A 19,539-nucleotide genomic window follows, 5' to 3' on the forward strand; every position below is an offset into this window, starting at 1 on the left:
TATAGTGTTCTGCTCCTCATGTCATGTAGCCTATAGTGTTCTGCTCCTCATGTCATGTAGCCTATAGTGTTCTGCTCCTCATGTCATGTAGCCTATAGTGTTCTGCTCCTCATGTAGCCTATAGTGTTCTGCTCCTCATGTCATGTAGCCTATAGTGTTCTGCTCCTCATGTCATGTAGCCTATAGTGTTCTGCTCCTCATGTCATGTAGCCTATAGTGTTCTGCTCCTCATGTCATGTAGCCTATAGTGTTCTGCTCCTCATGTAGCCTATAGTGTTCTGCTCCTCATGTCATGTAGCCTATAGTGTTCTGCTCCTCATGTAGCCTATAGTGTTCTGCTCCTCATGTCATGTAGCCTATAGTGTTCTGCTCCTCATGTCATGTAGCCTATAGTGTTCTGCTCCTCATGTCATGTAGCCTATAGTGTTCTGCTCCTCATGTCATGTAGCCTATAGTGTTCTGCTCCTCATGTCATGTAGCCTATAGTGTTCTGCTCCTCATGTCATGTAGCCTATAGTGTTCTGCTCCTCATGTAGCCTATAGTGTTCTGCTCCTCATGTAGCCTATAGTGTTCTGCTCCTCATGTCATGTAGCCTATAGTGTTCTGCTCCTCATGTCATGTAGCCTATAGTGTTCTGCTCCTCATGTCATGTAGCCTATAGTGTTCTGCTCCTCATGTAGCCTATAGTGTTCTGCTCCTCATGTCATGTAGCCTATAGTGTTCTGCTCCTCATGTCATGTAGCCTATAGTGTTCTGCTCCTCATGTCATGTAGCCTATAGTGTTCTGCTCCTCATGTCATGTAGCCTATAGTGTTCTGCTCCTCATGTCATGTAGCCTATAGTGTTCTGCTCCTCATGTCATGTAGCCTATAGTGTTCTGCTCCTCATGTAGCCTATAGTGTTCTGCTCCTCATGTAGCCTATAGTGTTCTGCTCCTCATGTCATGTAGCCTATAGTGTTCTGCTCCTCATGTCATGTAGCCTATAGTGTTCTGCTCCTCATGTCATGTAGCCTATAGTGTTCTGCTCCTCATGTAGCCTATAGTGTTCTGCTCCTCATGTAGCCTATAGTGTTCTGCTCCTCATGTCATGTAGCCTATAGTGTTCTGCTCCTCATGTCATGTAGCCTATAGTGTTCTGCTCCTCATGTAGCCTATAGTGTTCTGCTCCTCATGTCATGTAGCCTATAGTGTTCTGCTCCTCATGTCATGTAGCCTATAGTGTTCTGCTCCTCATGTCATGTAGCCTATAGTGTTCTGCTCCTCATGTCATGTAGCCTATAGTGTTCTGCTCCTCATGTAGCCTATAGTGTTCTGCTCCTCATGTCATGTAGCCTATAGTGTTCTGCTCCTCATGTAGCCTATAGTGTTCTGCTCCTCATGTCATGTAGCCTATAGTGTTCTGCTCCTCATGTCATGTAGCCTATAGTGTTCTGCTCCTCATGTCATGTAGCCTATAGTGTTCTGCTCCTCATGTCATGTAGCCTATAGTGTTCTGCTCCTCATGTCATGTAGCCTATAGTGTTCTGCTCCTCATGTCATGTAGCCTATAGTGTTCTGCTCCTCATGTCATGTAGCCTATAGTGTTCTGCTCCTCATGTCATGTAGCCTATAGTGTTCTGCTCCTCATGTAGCCTATAGTGTTCTGCTCCTCATGTCATGTAGCCTATAGTGTTCTGCTCCTCATGTCATGTAGCCTATAGTGTTCTGCTCCTCATGTAGCCTATAGTGTTCTGCTCCTCATGTCATGTAGCCTATAGTGTTCTGCTCCTCATGTCATGTAGCCTATAGTGTTCTGCTCCTCATGTCATGTAGCCTATAGTGTTCTGCTCCTCATGTAGCCTATAGTGTTCTGCTCCTCATGTCATGTAGCCTATAGTGTTCTGCTCCTCATGTAGCCTATAGTGTTCTGCTCCTCATGTAGCCTATAGTGTTCTGCTCCTCATGTCATGTAGCCTATAGTGTTCTGCTCCTCATGTCATGTAGCCTATAGTGTTCTGCTCCTCATGTCATGTAGCCTATAGTGTTCTGCTCCTCATGTAGCCTATAGTGTTCTGCTCCTCATGTAGCCTATAGTGTTCTGCTCCTCATGTAGCCTATAGTGTTCTGCTCCTCATGTCATGTAGCCTATAGTGTTCTGCTCCTCATGTAGCCTATAGTGTTCTGCTCCTCATGTAGCCTATAGTGTTCTGCTCCTCATGTAGCCTATAGTGTTCTGCTCCTCATGTCATGTAGCCTATAGTGTTCTGCTCCTCATGTAGCCTATAGTGTTCTGCTCCTCATGTAGCCTATAGTGTTCTGCTCCTCATGTCATGTAGCCTATAGTGTTCTGCTCCTCATGTAGCCTATAGTGTTCTGCTCCTCATGTCATGTAGCCTATAGTGTTCTGCTCCTCATGTCATGTAGCCTATAGTGTTCTGCTCCTCATGTCATGTAGCCTATAGTGTTCTGCTCCTCATGTCATGTAGCCTATAGTGTTCTGCTCCTCATGTCATGTAGCCTATAGTGTTCTGCTCCTCATGTAGCCTATAGTGTTCTGCTCCTCATGTCATGTAGCCTATAGGGTTGGCAAGTGTGACGTCACGGATCCAAATCCCCAGCTCCCAATGTATACTGTAATGTTAACAGCCAATGTTCACGGTTGGATTGTAAAACGCCTGCTAAGGTTACGAAGACACGGAACACATCGTTGAAAAGACGAAACCACGCGGATTCATCTACATTTTAAAGTAAGTCGATCAGACCTGTATATCTCATTCAATAAACTCCATGAAAGTGCGACCAGCAAAAAGGACCCAGTGCTGTTTGTGCTAACGTTAGCCGCCGGCGGGAACATAAACAGAAATTCTAAACACAGTGAACGTTAATGACAGGTAATATCTAGTGATTGCTATACGAAAATGTCTACTGCTAAGGAGCCAGTCACATTTTTCACCGTGACTTCGTATTTCGCCAGCCATCCGAAGTCAGTTAAAAAGGGACTGAACTCCTACAACTCAAATAGAGTGATTAGTGTCAATGTTATGTCAGGTGGCAGCTTGAAAGGAAAAGTGCAGGCGTCTATGAAGAAAAAAGAATATGAGGTGGAGGTGAGGCGAAACATTAGCTAAATATGTGGGTGTCGACTTGAAAACCGATATAACTGTTGACGTTTACTATGTTAAATATGTTCAATCTATGTCAGTTAAGCAACATGGTTTGTTATCGGTGAGAAATGGTTGTCTATCCACAGAGTGTAGTTGGTACAGTGGCGCTATCTAGTGGTCGTCTAAACTTAAATATCAAAGTGCTCAAGCTGTTCCCTCAGCGGCGATGTATGTTATGTTATGTTCTTGTATGCCTACGACCATGGCTCTATTTTCTTTTTATCACCTGCCAAAATGTTGAAAGTATGTTATTCTTGCCATAGCCTACACACACTCACTGATGGGTAAAAATGGCTGGTACGTTTTTCCAGCCAAAGTGACTTTTCACCAGCATTTGGCTGGTGTTAATTTAGAGCCTGGCTTTGGACTAAGAAAAGTTGTGTTCATCTAGGTGCATGTAGAGGATCAGGAGGTGACGGACAGCAGGTGTACATGTGCTGTTGGTCTAGCCAAGTGCCACCACATTGCAGCCCTCCTCATTTGGGCGGAGAAGAACATGACCCGGACGGATGTGGAGTGTGTGTGGAGAAGGCCTACAGCACCCAAAACAGAGGACGTTGTGGCCAAGAGGCTGTCTGTGATGGCACCTTCGACATCAAAAGGTTAGTAGCCCAGCCTACTTGGAGTAATGACTCACAACCACAAAATATTTATCACCAGTTATCCATGCTTTCTGCTTTGTTGTTGAACCTACATGGACCTACATTTTCTTTACATATTAAATTGAATTATATTTTATGCATTTATTTCAGCTGGAATTAAGCGCCCAGTGACCGAAGAAGACAAAGGCTGGACAAGGCAGTCTTTGGCGCAATTTGGGCGTTTCACAGGTCTGGGCTTTATTTTAGCCCCAGAAATACATCAGGTATGCTTTCTGTTTTTTATATTTTTGATGTATTGTTATAATCATCCCAAGGTCTATACATTCTCTCGACTAGGAGTGTCGTGATAACCAAAATACCTGACAATGACAATAATAATCTAACACTTGGAAATCCAAAATAATACTGTACGATAGGCTACCAGATTACTGAGGCCTACTGTACACAGTTAGCATTTACAACTTCTCATGTCAAAGCTGCAATCGTAGTGAATAGCTGAACAAATTCATTTCTACAATGACAAATCCACACTGACTATTTCCTCATCACTTCAGAATGACGGCCAAACCAGAGGGCACACACACTCCTTGCATTTATTTTAGATATACTTTTTGCCTGTGCTGTGTAACCAACATATATTTGTGTGCCATATTGTTCTATGCATAAGTCTGTTTTTTCCCTTGATAATTGTTGGGGCAGGAATTTGACCCATCCCTACCAGAGAAACTATTTGATGGGATACTGGCCAGTCAGGAGTACAGCGATGCTCAAGACAAAGAGGACTTCATCATGACGTCTCTTGCTGTCAGCCAGCAACAAAAAGAAGCCATCGAGAGGGCCACAGTTGGGCAGACGAGCAATGCATTATGGTAAGTACACATGGGCAATACAGCGCCAATGTTGGAGGATGTTTATTCAGTTATTTGATATTGTAGAAAAAGCTGCTCACAGACATGAGACTCAATTCATTTTGAAATGGTAACTTTTTGACACAAACAAATAATGTAAATGTAATCGACACTTGTACAATTATTCTGCTTGGGTCAGAAAGTTGCCATTTGGATTGACATGAGTTTTGTGTCGTATTTCCTTAATCATCTATGTGTCAACTAAAATGGCTTTCTCTGTAACAGGGCAGCATATCGCAAGAAGAGGATCACAGCGAGCAACTTTGGTTTGGTTTTGTCTGCAGTCAGAAGACAGTCTTTCCCACCTTCATTGTTCAAGACACTGCTGGGAGAATACAACCCCAAACAAGGAGCTCGTGTGAGTAGCGAACACACCGTGTAATTTTTTAGCCATTTACTAGGCTACCATTTACTAGGCTACTTTGCTATTTATTTGCTTTTGATTCTTACACTTGTGTTTCATTCTCTGTCCCCAGGCATGTGATTGGGGAATCGTGCACGAGAAAGAGGCCAAAAAGAAGTTCATGGAACAAAGTGGGGAGACCATCCTGGAGAAGGGACTGTTCCTGTCTGACAGTGGGCTGCTTGGGGCCTCCCCAGATGGACTTCTACTGTCCAGCAATTACCTTGTGGAGGTGAAATGCCCATATTCTGCCAGAGAGAAAACAATCGCTCAGGCAGCAGAGGCAAAGGACTTTTACCTGTACGTGGACCAAGTCACCGGGCTATTTAGGTTGAAGAACACCCACAACTACTGGCATCAGATTCAGGGCAACCTGCACCTGACAGAGGCTACCACCTGTCATCTAGTTGTATGGACAACTCAGGACATGGCCATTGTAGAGATTAAAAAAGACCCAGCCTGGGTCAGCAATCTTAAGGTCCTGGAAAAATTTTACAAGGACCATTTTCTGCCCCGTGCTCTCTTCAATAACAAATAAATGTTAACTTATTGAACTTATTTACTGATGTGTCATATTTTTTTACACATTCTGAAATCAGGGGTTATGAAAGTCAGCATTGAATTTACACTGGACACAGCATGTGTCTTTAGGAAGTTGTCTCATCTTGCATCTAGCCTTACAAAGGGAATGTCCAAGTACTTGCAAGGTAATGAAAGAACCGCACACCGGTGAGCTCCCATTTACTCCATTTTTTATTCCAGTGATGTTTCGGAATAAAAATGGTGTAAATGGGAGCTTATCAGTGTGCAGTTCTTTCATTACCTTACAAGTACTTCACATTTTGAACCTGCACCCAACCAACAAAAAAGAATTTGGATGTGTGTGAGATTGGACTTGAATGCCCAAGTACTTAACACTGTTCTATGCTCCAAAATACTTCATGGTACATTAACTGAATTATTTCCTTAAAGTTATCTTGTTTTGTCCAACACCTGCGCCGCTGGAATGCCCAAGTACTTATCTTAGATATTCATTCTACATTAAACAATATTACTGTGTGAATATAATGCAAAAGACAAACACAAATGAAGACATACTATAACATTTATTTATATACAATATTATGATAACTGATTATTTATGATGACTGGTAAGATCAGACGTCTACTTCCCTCAGGATGGGTGTCTGTAAGTTCATCAAGCACACACACACTTTCCAGATCTTGTTGCCATGCTTCTTATACTGATGTGGGATCTCTTTCAAAATCCGAAATGTTTTCAGGCGCTGAATAGAACGTTCCACATGGACTCTGGCACTGGCAATCAGTCTATTATACTGAACTTCCTGCAATGTGAACTGTCCATCGACAAGGAATGTGGGGATGTTGAGGGAAACACCTACGGCAGTTGGGGAATGGGAGGAAGCACTCTGGCAGGGAGGTTTGGTTTTTGAAACGGGAAGGGATGTTGTTTTCCATCATTCCAACGTACAAGATGTCATAAAGGGCACTGGAGATGGTCATAAAAATATTGGTGACTGTGGTTCGACTGCAGTTAAATCTGGTGGAGAGGTCTTCGATCCCACAATTCAGCCGGAGCTTCATCAGAGTTAACAGCAATTGATCAATTAGTGGCATACTTTGGACAGTCCAATCATAGTGATACTTGAGGGGAAATTTGGAAAGAAGGGCATATAGAAAGAAAACTGTGGCAGCATCAGGCATGCCTGTGTAATAAATGACTTTGCGGGGCACAGAGGATATTTGGTCGAATGAAAATGTTTGCTTATGATTCTGTAGTTGTGTATGCAATCTTAAATTTTCTTCTTTCAGTTGGGCATTCTCCATTTGCAACAATTCGGTTGATCGTTGAACTTCAAGGTGGCATGGACCTGCCTCTGCCTCGTCTTCCTCTTCCTCAGTGACAGGGAGTGTCTTCAGTCGTTTGGATGGCTGTTCAATGGACTGAAAAGCCTTTCCCTCGTTCCAGGCAAATCTTGTGGGTCCGGCTGCCTTTCCATTCGGGAAATGCCACCCGCAGATCCTGGTATTAGGAGTTGGAGTGAAATTGTCACGTCTGGGGGGAAAAAGACACACGCACATAGAAACTGTCATTAGTATATTGCATCACAGACTCCCCCATCATCTCTAGTCAACTTTGACCGGTGTAAAATACTATCTTGGGCCGTAACAACTGGCGACTGCAGATGTTAGAAGCAATGGTAATTGGTCGTAAGTAAATGTCACTTTTAAACTGGAATCGCCAGTTGAGGGGGGCCCAGATAGTCTCTTACAGGGAGGTAGATGGACACTCCCAACTGAGATCGCTCCCGGACGTGTAGTCCCAGGTGTTTCTATCACTCCCGGACGTGTAGTCCCGCCCGATTATATTTCACGTATTATCATACACTGTCACATACAATTTAGGGTTAGGGTTAGAAACAAAAAACTAACATCAAAAAGATAACTAGCTCCGTTATATGGCGGTGGGATCGATAGTCTGGCTAGTGGGAGCGAGCCGACCGGGGAGCGTCCTGCGTTGGGAGCGACAATCAGGGAATCTCTGTTACATCGGTACTAGTGTGATACTTTCTCATTTTTCATGGCCTGTACCACGTTACCATAAAATATTAGTCTGTTAAAACAATATATACATCGGTTTTGCTCAATTAAGTGTCCGAGCTGACCGCTTTCCCACAACTAACAACACGTAAGTCGTTTCTGTTCTTACACAACGGGACACAGCACTGTACCATTTTTCATCCGCTTCTTGTCGAGTTTTATTACATTGTGTTTACATGGTAGTTGATAACGAATGGATCCGGAATGGATCCGGAAGTGACGTTTTCGGCCCTGGTGACGGATCGACTTGCCAACCCCATAGTGTTCTGCTCCTCATGTCATGTAGCCTATAGTGTTCTGCTCCTCATGTCATGTAGCCTATAGTGTTCTGCTCCTCATGTCATGTAGCCTATAGTGTTCTGCTCCTCATGTAGCCTATAGTGTTCTGCTCCTCATGTAGCCTATAGTGTTCTGCTCCTCATGTAGCCTATAGTGTTCTGCTCCTCATGTCATGTAGCCTATAGTGTTCTGCTCCTCATGTAGCCTATAGTGTTCTGCTCCTCATGTAGCCTATAGTGTTCTGCTCCTCATGTAGCCTATAGTGTTCTGCTCCTCATGTAGCCTATAGTGTTCTGCTCCTCATGTAGCCTATAGTGTTCTGCTCCTCATGTCATGTAGCCTATAGTGTTCTGCTCCTCATGTCATGTAGCCTATAGTGTTCTGCTCCTCATGTAGCCTATAGTGTTCTGCTCCTCATGTAGCCTATAGTGTTCTGCTCCTCATGTCATGTAGCCTATAGTGTCCTGCTCCTCATGTCATGTAGCCTATAGTGTTCTGCTCCTCATGTAGCCTATAGTGTTCTGCTCCTCATGTCATGTAGCCTATAGTGTTCTGCTCCTCATGTAGCCTATAGTGTTCTGCTCCTCATGTAGCCTATAGTGTTCTGCTCCTCATGTAGCCTATAGTGTTCTGCTCCTCATGTCATGTAGCCTATAGTGTTCTGCTCCTCATGTAGCCTATAGTGTTCTGCTCCTCATGTCATGTAGCCTATAGTGTTCTGCTCCTCATGTCATGTAGCCTATAGTGTTCTGCTCCTCATGTCATGTAGCCTATAGTGTTCTGCTCCTCATGTAGCCTATAGTGTTCTGCTCCTCATGTAGCCTATAGTGTTCTGCTCCTCATGTCATGTAGCCTATAGTGTTCTGCTCCTCATGTAGCCTATAGTGTTCTGCTCCTCATGTAGCCTATAGTGTTCTGCTCCTCATGTCATGTAGCCTATAGTGTTCTGCTCCTCATGTAGCCTATAGTGTTCTGCTCCTCATGTCATGTAGCCTATAGTGTTCTGCTCCTCATGTAGCCTATAGTGTTCTGCTCCTCATGTCATGTAGCCTATAGTGTTCTGCTCCTCATGTCATGTAGCCTATAGTGTTCTGCTCCTCATGTCATGTAGCCTATAGTGTTCTGCTCCTCATGTAGCCTATAGTGTTCTGCTCCTCATGTCATGTAGCCTATAGTGTTCTGCTCCTCATGTCATGTAGCCTATAGTGTTCTGCTCCTCATGTAGCCTATAGTGTTCTGCTCCTCATGTCATGTAGCCTATAGTGTTCTGCTCCTCATGTCATGTAGCCTATAGTGTTCTGCTCCTCATGTAGCCTATAGTGTTCTGCTCCTCATGTCATGTAGCCTATAGTGTTCTGCTCCTCATGTAGCCTATAGTGTTCTGCTCCTCATGTCATGTAGCCTATAGTGTTCTGCTCCTCATGTAGCCTATAGTGTTCTGCTCCTCATGTCATGTAGCCTATAGTGTTCTGCTCCTCATGTAGCCTATAGTGTTCTGCTCCTCATGTCATGTAGCCTATAGTGTTCTGCTCCTCATGTCATGTAGCCTATAGTGTTCTGCTCCTCATGTCATGTAGCCTATAGTGTTCTGCTCCTCATGTCATGTAGCCTATAGTGTTCTGCTCCTCATGTAGCCTATAGTGTTCTGCTCCTCATGTCATGTAGCCTATAGTGTTCTGCTCCTCATGTAGCCTATAGTGTTCTGCTCCTCATGTAGCCTATAGTGTTCTGCTCCTCATGTAGCCTATAGTGTTCTGCTCCTCATGTAGCCTATAGTGTTCTGCTCCTCATGTAGCCTATAGTGTTCTGCTCCTCATGTAGCCTATAGTGTTCTGCTCCTCATGTCATGTAGCCTATAGTGTTCTGCTCCTCATGTCATGTAGCCTATAGTGTTCTGCTCCTCATGTAGCCTATAGTGTTCTGCTCCTCATGTCATGTAGCCTATAGTGTTCTGCTCCTCATGTAGCCTATAGTGTTCTGCTCCTCATGTAGCCTATAGTGTTCTGCTCCTCATGTCATGTAGCCTATAGTGTTCTGCTCCTCATGTCATGTAGCCTATAGTGTTCTGCTCCTCATGTCATGTAGCCTATAGTGTTCTGCTCCTCATGTCATGTAGCCTATAGTGTTCTGCTCCTCATGTCATGTAGCCTATAGTGTTCTGCTCCTCATGTAGCCTATAGTGTTCTGCTCCTCATGTCATGTAGCCTATAGTGTTCTGCTCCTCATGTCATGTAGCCTATAGTGTTCTGCTCCTCATGTCATGTAGCCTATAGTGTTCTGCTCCTCATGTAGCCTATAGTGTTCTGCTCCTCATGTAGCCTATAGTGTTCTGCTCCTCATGTCATGTAGCCTATAGTGTTCTGCTCCTCATGTCATGTAGCCTATAGTGTTCTGCTCCTCATGTAGCCTATAGTGTTCTGCTCCTCATGTCATGTAGCCTATAGTGTTCTGCTCCTCATGTAGCCTATAGTGTTCTGCTCCTCATGTAGCCTATAGTGTTCTGCTCCTCATGTCATGTAGCCTATAGTGTTCTGCTCCTCATGTCATGTAGCCTATAGTGTTCTGCTCCTCATGTAGCCTATAGTGTTCTGCTCCTCATGTAGCCTATAGTGTTCTGCTCCTCATGTAGCCTATAGTGTTCTGCTCCTCATGTCATGTAGCCTATAGTGTTCTGCTCCTCATGTCATGTAGCCTATAGTGTTCTGCTCCTCATGTAGCCTATAGTGTTCTGCTCCTCATGTAGCCTATAGTGTTCTGCTCCTCATGTCATGTAGCCTATAGTGTTCTGCTCCTCATGTCATGTAGCCTATAGTGTTCTGCTCCTCATGTCATGTAGCCTATAGTGTTCTGCTCCTCATGTAGCCTATAGTGTTCTGCTCCTCATGTAGCCTATAGTGTTCTGCTCCTCATGTAGCCTATAGTGTTCTGCTCCTCATGTCATGTAGCCTATAGTGTTCTGCTCCTCATGTCATGTAGCCTATAGTGTTCTGCTCCTCATGTCATGTAGCCTATAGTGTTCTGCTCCTCATGTAGCCTATAGTGTTCTGCTCCTCATGTAGCCTATAGTGTTCTGCTCCTCATGTCATGTAGCCTATAGTGTTCTGCTCCTCATGTCATGTAGCCTATAGTGTTCTGCTCCTCATGTCATGTAGCCTATAGTGTTCTGCTCCTCATGTAGCCTATAGTGTTCTGCTCCTCATGTAGCCTATAGTGTTCTGCTCCTCATGTCATGTAGCCTATAGTGTTCTGCTCCTCATGTAGCCTATAGTGTTCTGCTCCTCATGTAGCCTATAGTGTTCTGCTCCTCATGTAGCCTATAGTGTTCTGCTCCTCATGTCATGTAGCCTATAGTGTTCTGCTCCTCATGTCATGTAGCCTATAGTGTTCTGCTCCTCATGTAGCCTATAGTGTTCTGCTCCTCATGTAGCCTATAGTGTTCTGCTCCTCATGTCATGTAGCCTATAGTGTTCTGCTCCTCATGTCATGTAGCCTATAGTGTTCTGCTCCTCATGTCATGTAGCCTATAGTGTTCTGCTCCTCATGTAGCCTATAGTGTTCTGCTCCTCATGTCATGTAGCCTATAGTGTTCTGCTCCTCATGTAGCCTATAGTGTTCTGCTCCTCATGTAGCCTATAGTGTTCTGCTCCTCATGTCATGTAGCCTATAGTGTTCTGCTCCTCATGTCATGTAGCCTATAGTGTTCTGCTCCTCATGTAGCCTATAGTGTTCTGCTCCTCATGTAGCCTATAGTGTTCTGCTCCTCATGTAGCCTATAGTGTTCTGCTCCTCATGTCATGTAGCCTATAGTGTTCTGCTCCTCATGTAGCCTATAGTGTTCTGCTCCTCATGTCATGTAGCCTATAGTGTTCTGCTCCTCATGTAGCCTATAGTGTTCTGCTCCTCATGTAGCCTATAGTGTTCTGCTCCTCATGTAGCCTATAGTGTTCTGCTCCTCATGTCATGTAGCCTATAGTGTTCTGCTCCTCATGTAGCCTATAGTGTTCTGCTCCTCATGTAGCCTATAGTGTTCTGCTCCTCATGTAGCCTATAGTGTTCTGCTCCTCATGTCATGTAGCCTATAGTGTTCTGCTCCTCATGTAGCCTATAGTGTTCTGCTCCTCATGTAGCCTATAGTGTTCTGCTCCTCATGTCATGTAGCCTATAGTGTTCTGCTCCTCATGTAGCCTATAGTGTTCTGCTCCTCATGTCATGTAGCCTATAGTGTTCTGCTCCTCATGTCATGTAGCCTATAGTGTTCTGCTCCTCATGTCATGTAGCCTATAGTGTTCTGCTCCTCATGTAGCCTATAGTGTTCTGCTCCTCATGTAGCCTATAGTGTTCTGCTCCTCATGTAGCCTATAGTGTTCTGCTCCTCATGTCATGTAGCCTATAGTGTTCTGCTCCTCATGTCATGTAGCCTATAGTGTTCTGCTCCTCATGTCATGTAGCCTATAGTGTTCTGCTCCTCATGTAGCCTATAGTGTTCTGCTCCTCATGTCATGTAGCCTATAGTGTTCTGCTCCTCATGTCATGTAGCCTATAGTGTTCTGCTCCTCATGTAGCCTATAGTGTTCTGCTCCTCATGTCATGTAGCCTATAGTGTTCTGCTCCTCATGTCATGTAGCCTATAGTGTTCTGCTCCTCATGTAGCCTATAGTGTTCTGCTCCTCATGTAGCCTATAGTGTTCTGCTCCTCATGTAGCCTATAGTGTTCTGCTCCTCATGTAGCCTATAGTGTTCTGCTCCTCATGTCATGTAGCCTATAGTGTTCTGCTCCTCATGTAGCCTATAGTGTTCTGCTCCTCATGTCATGTAGCCTATAGTGTTCTGCTCCTCATGTAGCCTATAGTGTTCTGCTCCTCATGTCATGTAGCCTATAGTGTTCTGCTCCTCATGTAGCCTATAGTGTTCTGCTCCTCATGTCATGTAGCCTATAGTGTTCTGCTCCTCATGTCATGTAGCCTATAGTGTTCTGCTCCTCATGTAGCCTATAGTGTTCTGCTCCTCATGTCATGTAGCCTATAGTGTTCTGCTCCTCATGTCATGTAGCCTATAGTGTTCTGCTCCTCATGTCATGTAGCCTATAGTGTTCTGCTCCTCATGTAGCCTATAGTGTTCTGCTCCTCATGTAGCCTATAGTGTTCTGCTCCTCATGTCATGTAGCCTATAGTGTTCTGCTCCTCATGTAGCCTATAGTGTTCTGCTCCTCATGTAGCCTATAGTGTTCTGCTCCTCATGTCATGTAGCCTATAGTGTTCTGCTCCTCATGTAGCCTATAGTGTTCTGCTCCTCATGTCATGTAGCCTATAGTGTTCTGCTCCTCATGTCATGTAGCCTATAGTGTTCTGCTCCTCATGTCATGTAGCCTATAGTGTTCTGCTCCTCATGTCATGTAGCCTATAGTGTTCTGCTCCTCATGTCATGTAGCCTATAGTGTTCTGCTCCTCATGTCATGTAGCCTATAGTGTTCTGCTCCTCATGTAGCCTATAGTGTTCTGCTCCTCATGTAGCCTATAGTGTTCTGCTCCTCATGTAGCCTATAGTGTTCTGCTCCTCATGTAGCCTATAGTGTTCTGCTCCTCATGTCATGTAGCCTATAGTGTTCTGCTCCTCATGTCATGTAGCCTATAGTGTTCTGCTCCTCATGTAGCCTATAGTGTTCTGCTCCTCATGTAGCCTATAGTGTTCTGCTCCTCATGTCATGTAGCCTATAGTGTTCTGCTCCTCATGTAGCCTATAGTGTTCTGCTCCTCATGTAGCCTATAGTGTTCTGCTCCTCATGTCATGTAGCCTATAGTGTTCTGCTCCTCATGTAGCCTATAGTGTTCTGCTCCTCATGTAGCCTATAGTGTTCTGCTCCTCATGTCATGTAGCCTATAGTGTTCTGCTCCTCATGTCATGTAGCCTATAGTGTTCTGCTCCTCATGTCATGTAGCCTATAGTGTTCTGCTCCTCATGTCATGTAGCCTATAGTGTTCTGCTCCTCATGTCATGTAGCCTATAGTGTTCTGCTCCTCATGTCATGTAGCCTATAGTGTTCTGCTCCTCATGTCATGTAGCCTATAGTGTTCTGCTCCTCATGTCATGTAGCCTATAGTGTTCTGCTCCTCATGTCATGTAGCCTATAGTGTTCTGCTCCTCATGTCATGTAGCCTATAGTGTTCTGCTCCTCATGTCATGTAGCCTATAGTGTTCTGCTCCTCATGTCATGTAGCCTATAGTGTTCTGCTCCTCATGTCATGTAGCCTATAGTGTTCTGCTCCTCATGTCATGTAGCCTATAGTGTTCTGCTCCTCATGTAGCCTATAGTGTTCTGCTCCTCATGTAGCCTATAGTGTTCTGCTCCTCATGTAGCCTATAGTGTTCTGCTCCTCATGTAGCCTATAGTGTTCTGCTCCTCATGTCATGTAGCCTATAGTGTTCTGCTCCTCATGTAGCCTATAGTGTTCTGCTCCTCATGTAGCCTATAGTGTTCTGCTCCTCATGTCATGTAGCCTATAGTGTTCTGCTCCTCATGTAGCCTATAGTGTTCTGCTCCTCATGTAGCCTATAGTGTTCTGCTCCTCATGTCATGTAGCCTATAGTGTTCTGCTCCTCATGTAGCCTATAGTGTTCTGCTCCTCATGTCATGTAGCCTATAGTGTTCTGCTCCTCATGTCATGTAGCCTATAGTGTTCTGCTCCTCATGTAGCCTATAGTGTTCTGCTCCTCATGTCATGTAGCCTATAGTGTTCTGCTCCTCATGTAGCCTATAGTGTTCTGCTCCTCATGTAGCCTATAGTGTTCTGCTCCTCATGTAGCCTATAGTGTTCTGCTCCTCATGTCATGTAGCCTATAGTGTTCTGCTCCTCATGTCATGTAGCCTATAGTGTTCTGCTCCTCATGTCATGTAGCCTATAGTGTTCTGCTCCTCATGTCATGTAGCCTATAGTGTTCTGCTCCTCATGTCATGTAGCCTATAGTGTTCTGCTCCTCATGTCATGTAGCCTATAGTGTTCTGCTCCTCATGTAGCCTATAGTGTTCTGCTCCTCATGTCATGTAGCCTATAGTGTTCTGCTCCTCATGTAGCCTATAGTGTTCTGCTCCTCATGTCATGTAGCCTATAGTGTTCTGCTCCTCATGTAGCCTATAGTGTTCTGCTCCTCATGTCATGTAGCCTATAGTGTTCTGCTCCTCATGTAGCCTATAGTGTTCTGCTCCTCATGTCATGTAGCCTATAGTGTTCTGCTCCTCATGTAGCCTATAGTGTTCTGCTCCTCATGTCATGTAGCCTATAGTGTTCTGCTCCTCATGTCATGTAGCCTATAGTGTTCTGCTCCTCATGTAGCCTATAGTGTTCTGCTCCTCATGTCATGTAGCCTATAGTGTTCTGCTCCTCATGTCATGTAGCCTATAGTGTTCTGCTCCTCATGTAGCCTATAGTGTTCTGCTCCTCATGTAGCCTATAGTGTTCTGCTCCTCATGTAGCCTATAGTGTTCTGCTCCTCATGTAGCCTATAGTGTTCTGCTCCTCATGTAGCCTATAGTGTTCTGCTCCTCATGTCATGTAGCCTATAGTGTTCTGCTCCTCATGTAGCCTATAGTGTTCTGCTCCTCATGTCATGTAGCCTATAGTGTTCTGCTCCTCATGTAGCCTATAGTGTTCTGCTCCTCATGTAGCCTATAGTGTTCTGCTCCTCATGTCATGTAGCCTATAGTGTTCTGCTCCTCATGTAGCCTATAGTGTTCTGCTCCTCATGTCATGTAGCCTATAGTGTTCTGCTCCTCATGTCATGTAGCCTATAGTGTTCTGCTCCTCATGTCATGTAGCCTATAGTGTTCTGCTCCTCATGTCATGTAGCCTATAGTGTTCTGCTCCTCATGTAGCCTATAGTGTTCTGCTCCTCATGTAGCCTATAGTGTTCTGCTCCTCATGTCATGTAGCCTATAGTGTTCTGCTCCTCATGTAGCCTATAGTGTTCTGCTCCTCATGTCATGTAGCCTATAGTGTTCTGCTCCTCATGTAGCCTATAGTGTTCTGCTCCTCATGTAGCCTATAGTGTTCTGCTCCTCATGTCATGTAGCCTATAGTGTTCTGCTCCTCATGTCATGTAGCCTATAGTGTTCTGCTCCTCATGTAGCCTATAGTGTTCTGCTCCTCATGTAGCCTATAGTGTTCTGCTCCTCATGTAGCCTATAGTGTTCTGCTCCTCATGTCATGTAGCCTATAGTGTTCTGCTCCTCATGTCATGTAGCCTATAGTGTTCTGCTCCTCATGTAGCCTATAGTGTTCTGCTCCTCATGTCATGTAGCCTATAGTGTTCTGCTCCTCATGTAGCCTATAGTGTTCTGCTCCTCATGTCATGTAGCCTATAGTGTTCTGCTCCTCATGTCATGTAGCCTATAGTGTTCTGCTCCTCATGTAGCCTATAGTGTTCTGCTCCTCATGTCATGTAGCCTATAGTGTTCTGCTCCTCATGTAGCCTATAGTGTTCTGCTCCTCATGTAGCCTATAGTGTTCTGCTCCTCATGTCATGTAGCCTATAGTGTTCTGCTCCTCATGTAGCCTATAGTGTTCTGCTCCTCATGTCATGTAGCCTATAGTGTTCTGCTCCTCATGTCATGTAGCCTATAGTGTTCTGCTCCTCATGTCATGTAGCCTATAGTGTTCTGCTCCTCATGTCATGTAGCCTATAGTGTTCTGCTCCTCATGTAGCCTATAGTGTTCTGCTCCTCATGTCATGTAGCCTATAGTGTTCTGCTCCTCATGTCATGTAGCCTATAGTGTTCTGCTCCTCATGTAGCCTATAGTGTTCTGCTCCTCATGTCATGTAGCCTATAGTGTTCTGCTCCTCATGTCATGTAGCCTATAGTGTTCTGCTCCTCATGTAGCCTATAGTGTTCTGCTCCTCATGTCATGTAGCCTATAGTGTTCTGCTCCTCATGTCATGTAGCCTATAGTGTTCTGCTCCTCATGTCATGTAGCCTATAGTGTTCTGCTCCTCATGTAGCCTATAGTGTTCTGCTCCTCATGTCATGTAGCCTATAGTGTTCTGCTCCTCATGTCATGTAGCCTATAGTGTTCTGCTCCTCATGTCATGTAGCCTATAGTGTTCTGCTCCTCATGTCATGTAGCCTATAGTGTTCTGCTCCTCATGTAGCCTATAGTGTTCTGCTCCTCATGTAGCCTATAGTGTTCTGCTCCTCATGTCATGTAGGCTATAGTGTTCTGCTCCTCATGTAGCCTATAGTGTTCTGCTCCTCATGTAGCCTATAGTGTTCTGCTCCTCATGTCATGTAGCCTATAGTGTTCTGCTCCTCATGTCATGTAGCCTATAGTGTTCTGCTCCTCATGTAGCCTATAGTGTTCTGCTCCTCATGTAGCCTATAGTGTTCTGCTCCTCATGTCATGTAGCCTATAGTGTTCTGCTCCTCATGTCATGTAGCCTATAGTGTTCTGCTCCTCATGTCATGTAGCCTATAGTGTTCTGCTCCTCATGTCATGTAGCCTATAGTGTTCTGCTCCTCATGTAGCCTATAGTGTTCTGCTCCTCATGTCATGTAGCCTATAGTGTTCTGCTCCTCATGTAGCCTATAGTGTTCTGCTCCTCATGTAGCCTATAGTGTTCTGCTCCTCATGTCATGTAGCCTATAGTGTTCTGCTCCTCATGTCATGTAGCCTATAGTGTTCTGCTCCTCATGTAGCCTATAGTGTTCTGCTCCTCATGTCATGTAGCCTATAGTGTTCTGCTCCTCATGTAGCCTATAGTGTTCTGCTCCTCACAGAATGTTATTTGTAGCGTTCTGTACCTGTGGTCTCTTTGATGATAGAACAACACCTCAATAGCATGTTCCGCATAGGGTTCTACACCTCAATAGCATGTCCCGCATAGGGTTCTACACCTCAATAGCATGTCCCGTATGGTAGCATGTCATTTTTCCGACACCCCTTTGGTCCGATTCGTCAATATTCCGAAAATTTCCCATTAATCCTACTGCCCACTAACTCGAAATAATTAAATGAAACCCTTTGCTCCGACAGCTCAATGTTCCGACCAATGGCTGTTTGGGGTTGGTCATCATCCCAGGTCGTATGTCCTGCTTTTCCCGGTGCCAAGTAGACTTCAGCTGCATGCGCTGCGACGAGCACTAGATGCCGTCTGAGTTGGTCTTGCTGTGCTCTTACCAAAACCACCCCTAAACATAACCTGTCATTAATGCAATGTTGCCAAGTTTTACAATTGTGCCCTACCCAAAACCATTCCTAACCCTAACCTGTCAGTAGGCTATTGCAATGTTTCTGAGTTTTAAATTTGTGCCTTGACCAAAACTTTCCCTAAACCTAACCTGTCACAGACGGCAGCATGACCACTGCGTAGGCTTCAGAGATGACGGTGATCTAAAGCAGCTTCTGGTCGGAACATTGGACTGTCGGGACAAAGGGTTTCATTTAATTGGTAAAAAGTTATCTGAGGCCAAGTGCTGTAGGATCAATGGGAAATGTTCGGAACATTGACGCATAGGACCAATGGTGCGTCGGAAAAATGAGCGGACCCCGTTCCGTATAGAGTTCTACCCCTCAATAGCTTGTCCAGTATAGGGTTCTAGACCTCAATAGCATGTTCCGTATAGAGTTCTACACCTCAATAGCATGTTCCGTATAGGGTTCTACACCTCAATAGCATGTTCCGTATAGAGTTCTACCCCTCAATAGCTTGTCCAGTATAGGGTTCTAGACCTCAATAGCATGTTCCGTATAGAGTTCTACACCTCAGTAGCATGTCCTTTATAGGGTTATTTATTTGTCCTTCATTTCATTAGGGTAAAACACATTGAACAGAGTTGCCTCTTTTTCAACAGCAAAAAAAACACAAAACACACTCCATAGGACTCATAGTACAGACAGAAACTAGAATGGGCACTCGGTAGAGCGCAAACCTTCGCCTACGCCACTTATTTTTTTCTGGCCATCTTCAGAGTGTGGGGCATAACATTCTCCAAATTTTGGTGTTAGTTTCATTGAAACCGGACCGGAATATCATAATATTACATTTTTGGCCCATTCTTGACCTCTTATTCAATTCAGCATGCACACGTTGTTCTGGCATATAGTGCTTGGCAAAGAAAAACGTTTTTGACCTTTTCGTGACCTTGACCTTGACCTTTGACCCAATCACTCCCAAAAAGTAATCGATTGTTCCTTGGGTCATGACCAATCATCCCACTAAATTTCATAAAAATCGGCTCAATTTACGTTTTTGACCTTTTCGTGACCTTGACCTTGACCTTTGACCCAATCACTCCCAAAAAGTAATCGATTGTTCCTTGGGTCATGACCAATCATCCCACTAAATTTCATAAAAATCGGCTCAGTTCTGTCTGAGTTATACGAAGTACAAACAAACAAACATATTCACAAATAAATAAATAAATAAATAAATACACAGCGGGCAAAACATAACCTTCTGGCGAAGGTAACAAACAAATCACAAAGGACAACATATCCACAGACAGCAAAGCATAAAAGATTGAGATATTCTTAAGCCTCAATAGCGTGCCATGTACAGTGTTCTTTATCTGTGGTCCTCAATATCGTTCTC

General features: G+C 44.4%; 1 protein-coding gene across 1 annotated transcript in view; it reads left to right on the forward strand.

Annotated features, from left to right (window-relative positions):
• Positions 1-2,746: 2,746 nt before the first annotated feature.
• The window catches only part of LOC134453278 (uncharacterized), a 42,767-nt gene continuing 25,974 nt past the window's right edge, over positions 2,747-19,539 (forward strand). The window contains exons 1-6 of the mRNA XM_063204152.1: positions 2,747-3,088; positions 3,537-3,747; positions 3,898-4,010; positions 4,447-4,616; positions 4,881-5,013; positions 5,132-5,573. Of these exons, the coding sequence (XP_063060222.1) occupies positions 2,900-3,088; positions 3,537-3,747; positions 3,898-4,010; positions 4,447-4,616; positions 4,881-5,013; positions 5,132-5,573 (1,258 nt within the window). The 5' untranslated portion in view covers positions 2,747-2,899. The remainder of the gene's footprint in view (positions 3,089-3,536; positions 3,748-3,897; positions 4,011-4,446; positions 4,617-4,880; positions 5,014-5,131; positions 5,574-19,539) is intronic.

Source organism: Engraulis encrasicolus, chromosome 7 (assembly GCF_034702125.1).
Source record: "Engraulis encrasicolus isolate BLACKSEA-1 chromosome 7, IST_EnEncr_1.0, whole genome shotgun sequence".
Taxonomy (NCBI): domain Eukaryota; kingdom Metazoa; phylum Chordata; class Actinopteri; order Clupeiformes; family Engraulidae; genus Engraulis; species Engraulis encrasicolus.